The sequence below is a fragment of the Euprymna scolopes genome, chromosome 7, assembly GCF_053919585.1.
Source record: "Euprymna scolopes isolate OS-2025 chromosome 7, ASM5391958v1, whole genome shotgun sequence".
Lineage (NCBI taxonomy): Eukaryota > Metazoa > Mollusca > Cephalopoda > Sepiida > Sepiolidae > Euprymna > Euprymna scolopes.
The window spans coordinates 112265616-112283809 of record NC_136488.1 but is presented as its reverse complement, the minus strand read 5'-3'; the positions used below and the strand labels follow the sequence as shown (position 1 = coordinate 112283809).

General features: G+C 34.5%; 1 protein-coding gene across 2 annotated transcripts in view; it reads right to left on the bottom strand.

The window, feature by feature from the left end:
- The window catches only part of LOC145279888 (ferric reductase 1-like), a 459209-nt gene that overhangs the window by 80464 nt on the left and 360551 nt on the right, over window positions 1–18194 (bottom strand). For both annotated transcript variants that reach the window (XM_080131362.1, XM_080131363.1), the window contains exon 12: window positions 8573–8641. In XM_080131362.1, coding sequence (XP_079987488.1) covers window positions 8573–8641 — 69 coding nt within the window. The remainder of the gene's footprint in view (window positions 1–8572; window positions 8642–18194) is intronic.

Below are 18194 nucleotides of genomic sequence, written 5' to 3'. Positions count from 1 at the left end.
TTTATATATGTATATATATCCATATCTATATATATATCTATATATATATATATATATATATATATATCCATATGTATATATATCCATATGTATATATATATATATATATATATCCATATATATATATATATCTATATGTATATATATATATATCCATATGTATATATATATATATATCCATATGTATATATATATATCCATATGTATATATATATCCATACATATATGTATATATATATATCCATATATATATATATATATATATATATATATATCCATATATATATATATCCGTATATATCCACATATATATATATATATATATATATATATATATATTTTTTTTTTTTTTTTTTTACATGGGTGTCACCACTTATCAAGGCCCAGAGGCCACTCAAGGATAAGGGTTAATAGGTATACATTAGTCATTGTGATTTTAGCATAGTAAACAGTGGGAATTTTGTAACTTGGATTACTTAGGGGGACGATTCAATTAGAACTTGTTCACATTGGACTTTTTCTTTTTTTTTTTTTCATAGGTATCACCACATTATCAAGGCCAATAGGCCACTCAAGGATAAGGGTTAAAGAGTGTACAGTAGAAATTGGACAATATAATAATCATTAGTAATGAAAATTTGTTAAATTTGATAACTTATATGGAACGGCTCATCAAGAACTTATTTACGTTAGACTTGAAGACAACCATATTGTAGTCAGCCGGAAAGCAGGAAAACGGAAGACAATTCCACAGGCGTGCAGTTCTAATAAAAAAGCTTTGTTCATGGAATCTACGTTTAGGTTTAGGCACAGATAAAGAGTGGGGGGAATTATTGATAGTGTTTACAGCTAGACGAGTGTTTCTTGTGAAAGTTTGGCGAGGGGGGACCATAGATTGAAGCTCAGTCGAACACTTTCTATGAAAATAACGATACATCAGAGACAAACTCGCAACATCTCTTCTGTGAGATAGAGGTTGCAAGGAAGAGAAAAGGACATCTCCTACGAGGCTACAAAGTCTATTTTGAACTCTATCAAGGCAGGACAAGTCCTTTCTAGCAGCTCCTGCCCAGATGTGGCAACAGTATTCCATCCTTGGACGTACCTGGCTCTTATATAAATAGAGAATTGCATCAGCAGTGAGATATCTACTGGATCGATAGAAAGATCCCACCATTTTTCCAGCGGCCTTGGCAACAGATTTGATATACGTGTTCCATTTAAGATTAGGAGTAATGGTCAAGCCCAGAAGCTTGTCAAAACTTGAGGCCTCCTGAAGACGAGAGCCATTCATTTCAATTGATGCCAGATGGGGATCAGAATGTTGATGATGTAAAGAGAGAAGCTTGGTTTTAGATGCATTAAAAGTAACCAGCCACTCCTTTCCCCATTGTACTACATGCTCAAGATCAGAGGAGAGAGAATTGGAGAGAACTTGGTCGTTTACTGTCTTAGATGTGCTACCATAAATGGTAGTGTCGTCAGCATAAATGTCTACAAATGATGTAAGGATGTGATTTGGAAGATCATTAATGTAGATCAGGAAAAGAGTTGGGTCAAGGATGGATCCCTGAGGGACACCGGCATTAATACTGTGAGCTTCTGATTTTTGCCCCTCAACTACTACTCTTATGAACCTATCAGAAAGAAATGATTTAATAATTGAGAAGACATTTCCAGCTATACCATAGCTAGAGATCTCATGAAGTAAACCTTTATGCCATACCCTATCAAAGGCCTTAGATATGTCAAGAGCAATTGCCCTAGAAAGGTTGCCTCCGTCGAGAGATTTGCTAATCCTATGAGATATAACTGTAAGCACATCTGCTGTAGATCTAGCAGAACGGAAACCATATTGAGTGTCACTAAGAAGGTTATTTTTGTTGAGATGGTTGATTACTTCTGTATTTAACACAGATTCCAGCAACTTACTCATGACGCACAGGAGACTTATTGGCCTGTACTGAGAGGGAGATGAGCGATCACCTGAATTCTTAAATACAGGGCATACTGATGAAATTTTCCAGGGAGATGGGAAGCAATTCTCCTTAAGACAACGTTTATATATATATCCATATGTATATATATATATATATATATATATCCATATGTATATATATATATACATCCATATATATCCATATACATATACATATATATATACATATATATACATATATATACATAGTTGGGACTCTTTTTGCCCCACTAAACAAAAATATAATCTTATCAACACTCTTATCCATAGAGCTTGTATGATATGTTCAGAGACCAAATTAAATGATGAAGTCAAATGTATTACCAAAACTCTTTGCAATAATGGTTTTGCATTGCAAATCGTGGAATCTACTATTAAAAATAACATCTCTAATTTCAATAAAATTAAACAGGCATCTGTCGATAAATGCCCTATCTACCTACGCCTACCTTGGCTAGGCAATGTTAGTGAAAGATTTGCCAAGCAAATTTCTTCTGTCGTACAACAATGTTACTTTGCATCAAATACCCGTGTTGTTTTTTTCTTGTAAACCCATTTTGTCTTCAATTTGTAAAGATGTTCTCCCCCCCACACCATAACAATTCTATTATTTATTTATTTAAATGTAGCTGCAGTGTGCGCTACGTCGGGCGGACGTCTCAAAGATTAGATAATAGGGTAAAACAACATGTTCCATCCAAAATTCGAAATGGAAATTACCTACCTTCGGACGTTTTGAACAATACCCATGGCTCATCTATAGGAGAGCACCTTATAAATAATCGTATTTGCGCTTTGAATTTTAGTGCGGACTTTTTTTCCATCCTTAGTAAGGCGCACTCTCTTTATCATCTTAAAATTCTAGAAACTATATATATTAAGACTCTGAGACCTTCTCTTTGCAAACAAAAAGAGAATCTCTTAGAGCTTAATCTAGTTTCTATTTAATAATTAAATCATCCCCCCTCTTTTTTCCCCCCTATTTTTTCATCTTCGATTCATTGTTCCCCCCCTTTTCTTTTTAAAACGTAATTAAGCTCGATTTTAGCTCTGTTGAGCGAGCTTCGAAACCGGTCAGCTGACACATTCATTTTTATTTTTTAATTTCACAATCTTAAATAAATAATGTTTTCGAACAAGTTTAAATTTAGTCTTTACATAGCCATAATAAAATTTTGTACCCCGCAAAAAATATTTAAATACACATACAAATATATACATATATATATATATGGATATACATATATACATATATATATATACATATGTATAAGCATAGATATACATATATATATATATACATATATATACACACATATATGTACATATATATAAATATATATACATACATATATATACATATATACATACATACATATACATACATACATACATACATACATACATACATACATACATACATACATATACATACATACATATACATACATACATATATAATTTCGGAAGAACCCCCCCCCCCCACAACCAGCCTTTTCTTTTATATCGTAAGCTTCTTAAAACGTTACTAGCTTAAGTTCAGAAAAAAATCACGATTTTCTTTTAACGGCTAACTTCAAAAAAAAATGTTTTGAACGCTACTAAATGAATTTCTTTCAATACAGTTTGCAATTTGGAGACGGAATTGTTTTGTTGAGATAAGTGATTTCAATCATGCTTTTTATTTTAGATTTAAAATATTAACAACTCCATTTTATTTCAGTATTTAATTTGTGTATTTCTGTTTTATTAAATGCTAGCTTTTTTCTAGTCCAATACCGGCTTCCATCTTATCTCGAAATTACCTATAACGGCACCAACTTACTTTCGGAAGAACCCCCCTTCCCCATCAGCCTTTTCTTTTATATCGTAAGCTTCTTAAAACGTTACTAGCTTAAGTTCAGAAAAAAATCACGATTTTCTTTTAACGGCTAACTTCAAAAAAAAATGTTTTGAACGCTACTAACTGAATTTCTTTCAATACAGTTTGCAATTTGGAGACGGAATTGTTTTGTTGAGATAAGTGATTTCAATCATGCTTTTTATTTTAGATTTAAAATATTAACAACTCCATTTTATTTCAGTATTTCTGTTTTATTAAATGCTAGCTTTTTTTTTTTTTTCCCTCGTACATATGTTTATTTATCTACCGAGTTGATAGCAAAAATTATGAATTATACTCATTTTTAGTTCGTGTGAGGGGAATCTATCACCATACTTTCCCTTGAACACGTCTGTTGGACTTTTATTAAGTACAATACTTAATAGTTTGTTTTTTTTTAATGGAGAGTAGAAAATGCATTGTGGATACGTTATCGGCAGCTCCTGTTACTCTCGCTTCTTCTTATTTGTCCCTCAGTCCTCATTTTTTAAATGAGTGATTTTTCGGACAAAGGGAGAAGAAAAAGCTGTTTTCTAGGTTGGCAGTATTTTTGCGAACAGTTGGCTGAGATGGCGGAAATTTTCTGTTTCTATGTCTATCCTTGTAGCCATGTCACTAGTAAGGGTGCTGGAGGTAAACGTTTTGTCTGGGCTGACGTTATCCGCCTGATAGTCAGGGACCCGAACCTTGGATTAACCACTAAGGAGGCTGTCCTATCAGCAGGTGCAAAGTACTGGGGCTGCTGTATTGCCATTTGGTGAATGGATTCTGGACCATGCAGTAGCTTCTGGTGGGGCCTCTCGATGCCATACTAGTGGGTAATTGTTACGGCTTTACCTTATCATTAGCTACAAAAAAAAAAAAAAAAATTCTTCGTTTCTTTTTCTCTCTTATTTTCCCCTCTCTGTCCTGCTCTAAGTAAATCTGTCGACCTAGTCCACAAACTCCAAAATTTCATCATGACAAGTTTCAAGAAAAAATACACGATTAAACCCGGTTCTCCAACTTCCAACGTAGACCCCTACTACCATGTCTCCTTCTCCAACATCAGGGGTCTTCGTTCTAACCTTCCAGAGGTTGAAACCCAATTACAGGAGACTAAACCAGAGCTTTTATTTTTAAGTGAAACTGGCATTGGACAGGCTATTTCCCTAGATGAGTTTGCAATTTCAGGATACTCTAACTTAACTTCTAAATCTGACCCCCAAGATCGCCATGGGCATGGAATATGTGCCTATATTAAAGATAGCTTTCCATGTGGGAGGGACATCTCCAGGGAAGATCCTAACTTACCCTATATGTGCTTCCGGGTTGCTTTAGCTCACACTACTGCATTTATATTTACTCTCTATCGCCCCCACAACAGCGGAGTTACTATCTTTCAAAGCATATCTGAGAAAATTGACCAAGTCCTTTCTACTTATCCTTCAGCTAACATTCACGTATGTGGAGACTTCAATGTTCACAACGTCGAATGGTTGACCCACTCAAACAAGACCGATGATGAGGGGAGGTTCTGTCATGATTTCTCCATTGCCTATGACCTCACTCAGATTGTTCAGGAATCTACCCGTGTGCCTGATAATGACGGCCAGTATGCGAGCCTACTAGACCTTTTTCTCACAACTTGCCCTGAACTATGTTCAGTTTCTGTTCTGTCGCCTCTTGGATCTTCCGACCACTCTGTTGTATCAATTAAGATAAAAATGAAATGTAATAAGTCCCCAGACGTACCTCTTCATTGTACAGTATATCGGTACACTAAGGCTGACTGGGATAGCTTCCGTACATTTATATCTGATCTACCTCTGCATTCCATGTTTAAAAAGGATGTGTCCTCTATAGTATTAGACCTAACTGAATGGTTAATTGTAGGTATTGACCATTTCATTCCCTCTAAAAAGTTTCAGCAAAAACCTAACAGCCAGCCATGGTTCTCTCCAGAATGTGCTGCTGCCATTGCGCACAGAAATCAATTTTTCCACTGCTTCAAACGTAATAGATGTATGGAAACTAAAGCCGTTTTCAGGACTGCCAGCAACCATTGTAAGAAAGTAATAAGGAACGCAAGAGTGTTGTATGCTCAATCTGTTAAGTCCAAAGTAGCTGAGCAGCGGCTTGGTTCCCACCAGTTTTGGCAAATAGCAAATAGAATCCTGAACAGAAGCGTGTGCTCCATCCCAACTATTATCAATGGACCTGAGGTAATCTCGTCAGCATCAGACAAAGCCAAACTCTTTGTCAAGAATTTTGCAGCTAATTCTACCCTTTGCGACCAAGACCGCCAACCCCCAATATTTCCTCCTGTATCAGAAAACACGCTATGTGATATACGTATATCTGTACGTGATGTTGCGAAGCTAATCAAAAACCTTGATTCGAGTAAAGCAACTGGCCCTGATGGTATTCCAATTATAGTACTCAAAAAACTTCAACCTGAATTAGTGCCCATACTTACAAAACTGTTTAAACGTTGTCTTAAGGAGAATAGTTTCCCATCTCCCTGGAAAATCTCATCAGTATGCCCTGTATTTAAGAATTCAGGTGATCGCTCATCCCCCTCTCAGTACAGGCCAATAAGTCTCCTGTGCGTCATGAGTAAGTTGCTAGAATCTGTGTTAAATACAGAAGTAATCAAACATCTCAACAAAAATAACCTTCTTAGTGACACGCAATATGGTTTCCGTTCTGCTAGATCTACAGCAGATGTCCTTACAGTTATATCGCATAGGATTAGCAAATCTCTCGACGGTGGCAATCTTTCTAGGGCAATTGCTCTTGACATATCTAAAGCCTTTGATAGGGTATGGCATAAAGGTTTACTTCATAAGATCGCTAGCTATGGTATAGCTGGAAAAGTCTTCTCAATTATTAAATCATTTCTTTCTGATAGGTTCATAAGAGTAGTAGTTGAAGGGCAAAAATCAGAAGCTCACAGTATTAATGCCGGTGTCCCTCAGGGGTCCATCCTGGGCCCAACTCTTTTCCTGATCTACATTAATGATCTTCCAAATCATATCCTTACATCATTTGTAGACATTTATGCTGACGACACTACCATTTATGGTAGCACATCTAAGACAGTAAACGACCAAGTTCTCTCCAATTCTCTCTCCTCTGATCTTGAGCACATAGTACAATGGGGAAAGGAGTGGCTGGTTACTTTTAATGCATCTAAAACCAAGCTTCTCTCTTTACATCATCAACATTCTAATTCACATTTGTCATCAATTGAAATGAATGGCTCTCGTCTTCAGGAGGCCTCAAGTTTTGACAAGCTTCTGGGCTTGACCATTACTCCTGATCTTAAATGGAACACGTACATCAAATCTGTTGCCAAGGCCGCTGGAAAAATGGTGGGATCTTTCTATCGATCCAGTAGATATCTCACTGCTGATGCTATTCTCTACCTATATAAGAGCCAGGTACGTCCAAGGATGGAATACTGTTGCCACATCTGGGCAGGAGCTGCTAGAAAGGACTTGTCCTGCCTTGATAGAGTTCAAAATAGACTTTGTAGCCTCGTAGGAGATGTCCTTTTCTCCTCCTTGCAACCTCTATCTCACAGAAGAGATGTTGCGAGTTTGTCTCTGATGTATCGTTATTTTCATGGAAAGTGTTCAACTGAGCTTCAATCTATGGTCCCCCCTCGCCAAACTTTCACAAGAAACACTCGTCTAGCTGTAAACACTATCAATAATTTCCCCCACTCTTTATCTGTGCCTAAACCTAAACGTAGATTCCATGAACAAAGCTTCTTTCTTAGAACTGCACGCCTATGGAATTGTCTTCCGTTTTCCTGCTTTCCGGCTGACTACAATATGGTTGTGTTCAAGTCTAAAGTAAATAAGTTCTTGATGAGCCGTTCCATATAAGTTATTAAATTTACCAAATTTTCATTATTAATGATTACTATATTGACCAATTTCTACTGTACACTCTTTAACCCTTATCCTTGAGTGGCCTCTGGGCCTTGATAATGTGGTGATGCCTTTGTAAAAAAAAAAAAAAATAAAAATAAAATAAAATAAAGGAAAAAAATACTGGTTAGACAGTTAATTAAATGTTAACTTAAATTAGCAGTTACTATGTTAATGTGTGAAAGCTATCTGATGAGTCACTTGGCAGTGATGAAATGGTTTAAAGGAAAGATCAACGTAATTAATCGGCCGGTTGCTGATTAAGCCGATTATCTGCCGATTAATTGGTTCATCCCTTAAAGTTACTGATACTGTCCAATGTTTTCATACTCTAAAATGGGAAATTTTGAGCTGTATTTTTCTGGGAAGTGGCTTAACTAGTATCTTCACTAAAATCCACTCGAGATTACTAGACAATCGTTAAAAGAGATGAATTGCAATTACAGAAATGTGGTAAATTATCTTTATTCAATGTCGAAGGTAGAGATATTAGCTTCATGGGTGACAGTTGCATCGAATGACCACAAAAAGAATCAGATCATAAAAATTTTAATAAGTTTTTAGCTCAACATACGATTAAAACAACATTTCCTTTATTGTATTGTCACTTATAATAATAATAATATATGACAATAATGATAACGGTGATGAAAAATGGTGTCTTTATATTAATATGAAGTAGAATAAAAACTGGCTTTGTTCCCAAAAGCAAGCAACACCTTGAGCCAAACAAGATCTTCATTGTTGAAAAACCATTTTATGCATATGGGGGTACTCGGAAAGTATACTTACGTTTACAAGAGTTAAAAATGTCACAATTATTCCAAGAATTGGATGAGCATCATATGGAAGGCCATAAGACTGAAAAAGAAAGAAAGAGATGTATCAAATTCATTGAAAAGCTTACTAAAAGCACAGGTGAGAATTGTCTGAAGATAACAGTTTCAATCCTACCCAAAGCCGGCCAGAGGCTTACTTATCCAAAAACGTGGTGAGACGACAATAACTATGGATGGCAGTAATTGCTGAGAATGTAGTTAGGAGATTCGGTTCCTATCCCGTTGCGTTTAGCACCTGACAAAGGTGTATAGTAGTTGGCCGAAACGTTGTGGAACAACAACTAAGAAAGATGAAAATAATAGTCTGCAATAAATGAATTAATAAATGATACTCATCTCAATAATGAATTCTAATTAAATAATATACAAAGCATAATTTTTGTTAGATTTTTCTGTTGATCTATTTTCTTCTTCTACATAATAAAATGATGACATCCCCATAGCTATCGAACCTATAGGTCCCAAAAGAGGCCATTCCTATACAAATATTTTGGGCTCACTGTTCAAAGTTAATGTTGCAGTGTATTCAGTACGTAAAATACGCATATTTCGTCTCCATTCTAAAAAAAACATATTTTACCCTCCTCTCTCAGCTATGTAATCCCACATAGGTAGTAGCAAGTATTTATTCCTCTTTACTCCTCCCAAAACCCCAGAAATCACAGGTTCTTTTATTTATAGTTATACTTACCTATAAGACACCGACTAGTTATTCCACTTAATAAATTCTTTAATTCCATACATATTACATTGGGTTAAAAATATAAAATAACGACCTCCTGTTTACTTTACAGTTTACCAGAATGATGGAACAACCAGCAAGTGGACGAATATCTTAATGTTAGAACCAATCGTTCTTTGATTAACAGATTACTATTTCTGAACACAGACACCTTTATGTTAGAACCAGTCGTTCATCAATTAAATGATTACTATTTCCGAACACGGAAAACACAATTCTCAGTAGCGATTTCGCATACGGTAGCTAAAACAAAACCTTTTACTTATATATCGTATTTTTACTCCCTGAACTATTATTTTACATTTTTTCCCAGTGCATGACAAACCTTCACATTATGCATCACAAAACCAGATACTGAATTATTAATTCAAAATACTTTCACACAACTCTTATTCCTTATAGACATTCACGCATCAAAAGTGTGGAAGACCAGAAATGCAGTATTTGATGCCTTTTCTCTATATGTATTGCTTATTGCTGTTGTTTTTATTTTAATAGCATTGTTTTAATAGTAATGTTTATATGTTATTTTTTTTTATTCCATTTTCACCCGAAACAAGGCATAGTGCCACTTTGATGTAGGGGGCTACTATCGGGGACAGTAGTTGCAGGGATACTATGCAAGGAGTTGAGCAGCAAGGTGTCTATTCACATTACATTTGAACTTCTGCATATCAGTGCAGTTGGGAAAACAGGAACACAGAATGGAGTTCCAAAGTCTAGCAATTCTGGAGAAGAAACTATTAAAATAGAAGACTTTCTTACATCTTGGGATCTCTATTGTATAGGGGTGGGATTTTGCTGCTTGTCGGGTTTGTCGGGGGAATTCACGTCGAGGGGTACAAGGGCTCGTAGTTCGTTTGACCATTCACCATAAAAATACTTGTAGAACAGGCAGAGGGATGCAACATTTCATCGATGGGACAGTGGTTGAAGTCTAGATGGCAGTTCAAGACCTATCAGATTGGCGATTCTCTTTTGAACCCTGTCCAGGAGTGAGAGACTAGTTGCAGATGCACAAGCCCACATGTGACAACAATACTCCATACATGAGTGAATGGTGGCCTTGCAGAGTACAGGATACTTTCAGGCGTAAGTAACTTTCTAGCACGGTAATACGATAAAATAGATAATCGTTTATATCTATATAACCCACTGCTTCGGTGGTAAAAGTAAACATCCGCATTCTATTGTTTACATATTGCTTACAAATTCCTCTGCTGTTATTATATATACAAACTTCAATCTACGGAAGACCAACAGTGTACAAAATTAACCGTTTATCGTAAGAATCTTTATATTTTCCTTTCTCAACAATATAATATTATAATATATTTATATTTTCCTTTTCCTAACAATATAATATTTCTAATTTCCAATATTAGCATAACAATGAAACATTTTCTACTAAGAATACATTAATGAACTTTTTTACTATTTCGTTTATATTTTACTATATCATCCCACTATTTACAGGTTTTATTTAAAAACAAACCACCATAAATGAATTTCGATTATAGATGTTATATTTTGAGACGGATTATACACTGTTGACCATCCATAGATTAGAATTGGTCTATCATCATGAAAGTAGAATGCCTTTGTAAATAATGCTGCTTACAACAATTAAAAAATGTATCTGCTTACTACTGACAGTTCATCCGTTTATTAATTGAAAGTCATCCGTTTATTAATTGAGAGTTCATCCGTTTATTGATTAAATGTTTATCTGTTTATTAATTGATAGTTTGCCTGTTTATTAATTAAAAGTTTATCTGTTTATTAATTGAAAGTTTATCTGTTTATCAATTAGAAGTTTATTTGTTTATTAATTGAAAATTTATTTGTTTATTAATTAAAAGTTTATCTGTTTATTAATTGAAAGTTTATCTGTTTATTAATTAAATGTTTATCAGTTTATTAATTGAAAGTTTATCTGTTTATCAATTAAAAAAAAAGTTTATCTGTTTATCAATTAGAAAAAAATACACAATTAAACCCGGTTCTCCAACTTCCAACGTAGACCCCCACTACCATGTCTCCTTCTCCAACATCAGGGGTCTACGTTCTAACCTTCCAGAGGTTGAAACCCAATTACAGGAGACTAAACCAGATCTTTTATTTTTAAGTGAAACTGGCATTGGACAGGCTATTTCCTTAGAAGAGTTCGCAATTAAAGGATACTCTAACTTAACTTCTAAATCTGACCCCCAAGATCGCCATGGGCATGGAATATGTGCCTATATAAGGGATAACTTTCCATGTGGTAGGGACATCTCCAGAGAAGATCCTAACTTACCCTATATGTGCTTCCGAGTTGCTTTAGCTCACACTACGGCATTTATATTTACTCTCTATCGCCCCCATAACAGCAGAGTTACTATCTTTCAAAGCATATCTGAGAAAATTGACCAAGTCCTATCTGCTTATCCTTCAGCATACATTCACGTATGTGGAGACTTCAATGTTCACAACGTCGAATGGTTGACCCACTCTAACAAGACCGATGATGAGGGGAGGTTCTGTCATGATTTCTCCATTGCTTATGACCTCACTCAGATTGTTCAGGAACCCACCCGTGTGCCCGACAATGACGGCCAGTATGCGAGCCTACTAGACCTTTTTCTCACAACTTGCCCTGAACTATGTTCAGTTTCTGTTCTGTCGCCTCTTGGATCTTCCAACCACTCTGTTGTATCAATTAAGATAAAAATGAAATGTAATAAGTCCCCAGACGTACCTCTCCATCGTACAGTATATCGATACACTAAGGCTGACTGGGATAGCTTCCGTACATTTATATCTGATCTACCTCTGCATTCCATGTTTAAAAAGGATGTGTCCTCTATAGTATTAGACCTGACGGAATGGTTAATTGTAGGTATTGACCGTTTCATACCCTCTAAAAAGTTTCAGCAAAAACCTAACAGCCAGCCATGGTTCTCTCCAGAATGTGCTGCTGCCATTGCGCACAGAAATCACTTTTTCCACTGTTTCCAACGGAATAGATGTATGAAAACTAAAGCCGCTTTCAGGACTGCCAGCAACCATTGTAAGAAAGTAATAAAGAATGCAAGAGTTGTATGCTCAATCTGTTAAGTCCAAAGTAGCTGAGCAGTGGCTTGGTTCCCACCAGTTTTGGCAAATAGCAAACAGAATCCTGAACAGAAGCGTGTGCTCCATCCTAACTATTATCAATGGACCTGAGGTAATCTCGTCAGCATCAGACAAAGCCAAACTCTTTGTCAAGAACTTTGCAGCTAATTCTACCCTTTGCGATCAAGGCCGCCAACCCCCAATATTTCCTCCTGTATCAGAAAACACGCTATGTGATATACATATATCTGTACGTGATGTTGCCAAGCTAATCAAAAACCTTGATTCGAGTAAAGCAACTGGCCCTGACGGTATTCCAATTATAGTACTCAAAAAACTTCAACCTGAACTAGCGCCCATACTTACAAAACTGTTTAAAAGTTGTTATAAGGAGAATAGTTTCCCATCTCCCTGGAAAATCTCATCAGTATGCCCTGTATTTAAGAATTCAGGTGATCGCTCATCCCCCTCTCAGTACAGGCCAATAAGTCTCCTGTGCGTCATGAGTAAGTTGCTGGAATCTGTGTTAAATACAGAAGTAATCAACCATCTCAACAAAAATAACCTTCTTAGTGACACTCAATATGGTTTCCGTTCTGCTAGATCTACAGCAGATGTGCTTACAGTTATATCTCATAGGATTAGCAAATCTCTCGACGGAGGCAACCTTTCTAGGGCAATTGCTCTTGACATATCTAAGGCCTTTGATAGGGTATGGCATAAAGGTTTACTTCATAAGATCTCTAGCTATGGTATTGCTGGAAATGTCTTCTCAATTATTAAATCATTTCTCTCTGATAGGTTCATAAGAGTAGTAGTTGAGGGGCAAAAATCAGAAGCTCACAGTATTAATGCCGGTGTCCCTCAGGGGTCCATCCTGGGCCCAACTCTTTTCCTGATCTACATTAATGATCTTCCAAATCACATCCTTACATCATTTGTAGACATCTATGCTGACGACACTACCATTTATGGTAGCACATCTAAGACAGTAAACGACCAAGTTCTCTCCAATTCTCTCTCCTCTGATCTTGAGCACGTAGTACAATGGGGTAAGGAGTGGCTGGTTACTTTTAATACATCTAAAACCAAGCTTCTCTCTTTACATCATCAACATTCTGATCCACATCTGGCATCAATTGAAATGAATGGCTCTCGTCTTCAGGAGGCCTCAAGTTTTGACAAGCTTCTTGGCTTGACCATTACTCCTGATCTTAAATGGAACACGTACATCAAATCTGTTGCCAAGGCCGCTGGAAAAATGGTGGGATCTTTCTATCGATCCGGTAGATATCTCACTGCTGATGATATTCTCTATCTAGCCAAGTACGTCCAAGGATGGAATACTGTTGCCACATCTGGGCAGGAGCTGCTAGAAAGGACTTGGCCTGCCTTGATAGAGTTCAAAATAGACTTTGTAGCCTCGTAGGAGATGTCCTTTTCTCTTCCTTGCAACCTCTATCTCACAGAAGAGATGTTGTGTGTTTGTCTCTGATGTATCGTTATTTTCATGGAAAGTGTTCAACTGAGCTTCAATCTATGGTCCCCCCTTGCCAAACTTTCACAAGAAACACTCGTCTAGCTGTAAACACTATCAATAATTCCCCCCACTCTTTATCTGTGCCTAAACCTAAACGTAGATTCCATGAACAAAGCTTCTTTCTTAGAACTGCATGCCTGTGGAATTGTCTTCCGTTTTCCTGCTTTTCGGCTGACTACAATATCGTTGTCTTCAAGTCTAACGTAAATAAGTTCTTGATGAGCCGTTCCATATAAGTTATCAAATTTACCAAATTTTCATTACTAATGATTACTATATTGTCCAATTTCTACTGTACACTCTTTAACCCTTATCCTTGAGTGGCCTCTTGGCCTTGATAATGTGGTGATGCCTATGTAAAAAAAAAACAAATTAAAAGTTTATCTGTTTATTAATTAAATGTTTATCTGTTTATTAATTGAAAGTTTATCTTTTTATCAATTAAAAGTTTATCTGTTTATTAATTGAAAGTTTATCTGTTTATTAATTAAAAGTTTATCTGTTTATTAATTAAATGTTTATCTGTTTATTAATTGAAAGTTTATCTGTTTATTAATTGAAAGTTTATCTGTTTATCAATTAAAAGTTTATCTGTTTATTAATTAAATGTTTATCTGTTTATTAATTGAAAGTTTATCTGTTTATTAATTGAAAGTTTATCTGTTTATCAATTAAAAGTTTATCTGTTTATTAATTAAATGTTTATCTGTTTATTAATTGAAAGTTTATCTGTTTATTAATTGAAAATTTATCTGTTTATTAATTAAAAGTTTATTTGCTTGTTAATTGAAAATTGCTACGTTTATTAATTGAATGTTTATCTGTTTATTAATTGAAAGTTTATCTGTTTATCAATTGAAAGTTTATCTGTTGATTAATTGAAAGTTTATCTGTTTATCAATTAAAAGTTTATCTGTTTATCAATTGAAAGTTTATCTGTTTATTAATTGAAAGTTTATCTGTTTATCAATTAAAAGTTTATCTGTTTATTAATTAAATGTTTATCTGTTTATTAATTGAAAGTTTATCTGTTTATTAATTGAAAGTTTATCTGTTTATTAATTAAATGTTTATCTGTTTATTAATTGAAAGTTTATCTGTTTATTAATTGAAAGTTTATCTGTTTATCAATTAAAAGTTTATCTGTTTATTAATTAAATGTTTATCTGTTTATTAATTGAAAGTTTATCTGTTTATTAATTGAAAGTTTATCTGTTTATCAATTAAAAGTTTATCTGTTTATTAATTAAATGTTTATCTGTTTATTAATTGAAAGTTTATCTGTTTATTAATTGAAAGTTTATCTGTTTATCAATTAAAAGTTTATCTGTTTATTAATTAAATGTTTATCTGTTTATTAATTGAAAGTTTATCTGTTTATTAATTGAAAATTTATCTGTTTATTAATTAAAAGTTTATTTGCTTGTTAATTGAAAATTGCTACGTTTATTAATTGAATGTTTATCTGTTTATTAATTGAAAGTTTATCTGTTTATTAATTGAAAATTTATCTGTTTATTAATTAAAAGTTTATTTGCTTGTTAATTGAAAATTGCTACGTTTATCAATTGAAAGTTTATCTGTTGATTAATTGAAAGTTTATCTGTTTATCAATTGAAAGTTTATCTGTTTATTAATTGAAAGTTTATCTGTTTATTAATTGAAAGTTTATCTGTTTATTAATTATAAGTTTATTTGCTTGTTAATTGAAAATTGCTACGTTTATTAATTGAAAGTTTATCTGTTTATCAATTGAAAGTTTATCTGTTTATCAATTAAATGTTTATCTGTTTATCAATTAAAAGTTTATCGGTTTATTAATTGAAAGTTTATCTGTTTATCAATTAAAAGCTTATCTGTTTATCAATTAAAAGTGTATCTGTTTATTAATTGAAAGTTTATCTGTTTATTAATTATAAGTTTATTTGCTTGTTAATTGAAAATTGCTACGTTTATTAATTGAAAAGTAATCTGTTGATTAATTGAAAAGTAATCTGCTATTATATGATTAGTGTTAAAGAAGGCCTAATGAATCATTCACTAAAAATAAGTAGCGGTAGCTTAACTAGCCATAACTGATTATCTTTCATTTCACAACAGTGGCGTTGCCAATTTTAATTGTCACTCTAGGATTCCAATGTTGTCAATATTTGGCTTTAGTTATTTACTGTGAAACAAGAACTAAAAGGCTAAAGAGGAAAAATTAAATAACAGATTTATTGTTGACTACAACTGAATGCGAGGTGATAATGAAAGTCTCCATTGTGGCGTATCTCACAAAGCTGTTTGACTTGACTTTCGAAAAAATAAGTCCGATCAGAAGAAAGAATAGGACTTCAGAAAAGGTTGATCGTTGCTGGAAGTTCATTTAACAATGTTCATTTTACACAGGTCTAAATGCTTCTTTCTTAGAACTGCCTGCCTATGGAAGACTGTTCTGGTGGCTTGCTTCTTGACCGACTACAATATCGTTGCTTTCAAATCCAATGTAAACAAGTTCGGAAAAGTCTGACGATGTTCACTCTACACAGGTCTGAACGCTTCTGCCTACTCCCCTCAGCAACCTGCTTTTATGGTGCCCGGGTGCATCTCAAAATCACGTGTGAGGTGTGATTTTTTGAGAACTGTGTGAGATCGTGGACATTAAAAGATTACAGTTGCCATCTTGGATCTTTTCATTTTTTCCTTTTCAGCCCGTAGGACAGACAGGCACGAGCACGTTTTTGCAGTAAGCCTTCTCTATTTTCCCTGCACATTCAATATCTGGAATATTATCACAAATAAGACATCTTGTAATGTATTTATCAAAAAGACTAACGAACATTGAATTTAATTATTTCAATATAGAGAAAGAAGTATTGGTCATTGCATGGACAACCACTAAAACCAATAATTTTAATTGGAAACAATATTTTGAGAAGTGATCATAGACCATTAAAGTTTATATTCAATCCAAGAAAACACATAAAAATATTACTGAAAGTCACGATATTGATAATAAGATGAATTGTATTTAACTTTGCTATAGAATATGTCTGAGAAAATTCAATGCCACACATAGATGCACTACAGTTGCGATTTTACTAAAAGTCAAAAGATAAAATAAAAGAATAATTTGAAAACACATTCTTTCATTATACAGTGTAGGAAATAAATTATATATCTACTTATCAGGACAGCTGGAATCAGAAAATGATGGGCTTTTTTAGTGCACCATTTATTAAATTTTACTTATGCGTGATTCACATGTTCATGTGATTTCACTTCACCCCCCTTTTTTATTTAAAGTGGTTGTATTCAGGAAACGGTCGAAGGGTTAAACAACTATTAGTCTGCTTTGAGACCTTGGAGGAAGATTCAGGTCACAATAAGTCAACCTGTTGCAATGTTACTCTCTACTTCTTGCTTCAAGAACTTAACTTTTTGGGAATTTTCTATATTTTGCAACTGGTAATTTTTTCTATTTACCCAAATTGAAATTTTTCCGGAATGGAGTCTTCTTTGTGATTAAATGAGTTAGTTTGGAATAGGTGCACCATTCATTGTATGAGCCAGTGTGTTGACCATGCTGAGAGGTTCTTATTTGATCTTGGAATATGTGGTCTGAAATATTACCAAATAAACAATTAGTAAAAATCTGTTCTGGAACAGCCGAAAAGAATGAAGAAGAAAGAAAAATAATGGCCACTGTATATGGCTATGAGTTTGTCCCGTGATATGCAAATGAGATGCTCTGATTAGGAAAAAGCCTGAGTTTTGAGAGACAGGAAAGTTTAGATTTGGAAGCAAGTCTTGTGAGCAGTGAGCCGCATTTTGAAGTTGAGAGTTTAGACAGCAGGTTGTCAAATGTTTATGTTGAATTTTTGACAGCAGAGTAACGAGTGGTTGAGTTGAATTTATTGACATCAGAATCAAGAGTAACGTTAGAACTAAGAGTAAGACAAGTAACACCCGAGAGCTTTAATGCTACAGTCCCAACTTTATCGTTGATAGAGAATAGAAGAATGACATGCACACTAATTGATCACACTCTGGAGAGACTTGAGGCGTTAAGGTCCCTCAAAACAGAATTGAACACAACTGAGACATTGACTTATGGTTGGAGGAGTTGAAACAATTAGACAGAGTGGCTCGCCCTGATGAAGTGGGTGTATGATTGATGACATCTTCACTTACAAGACCGGTGTATATCTATTA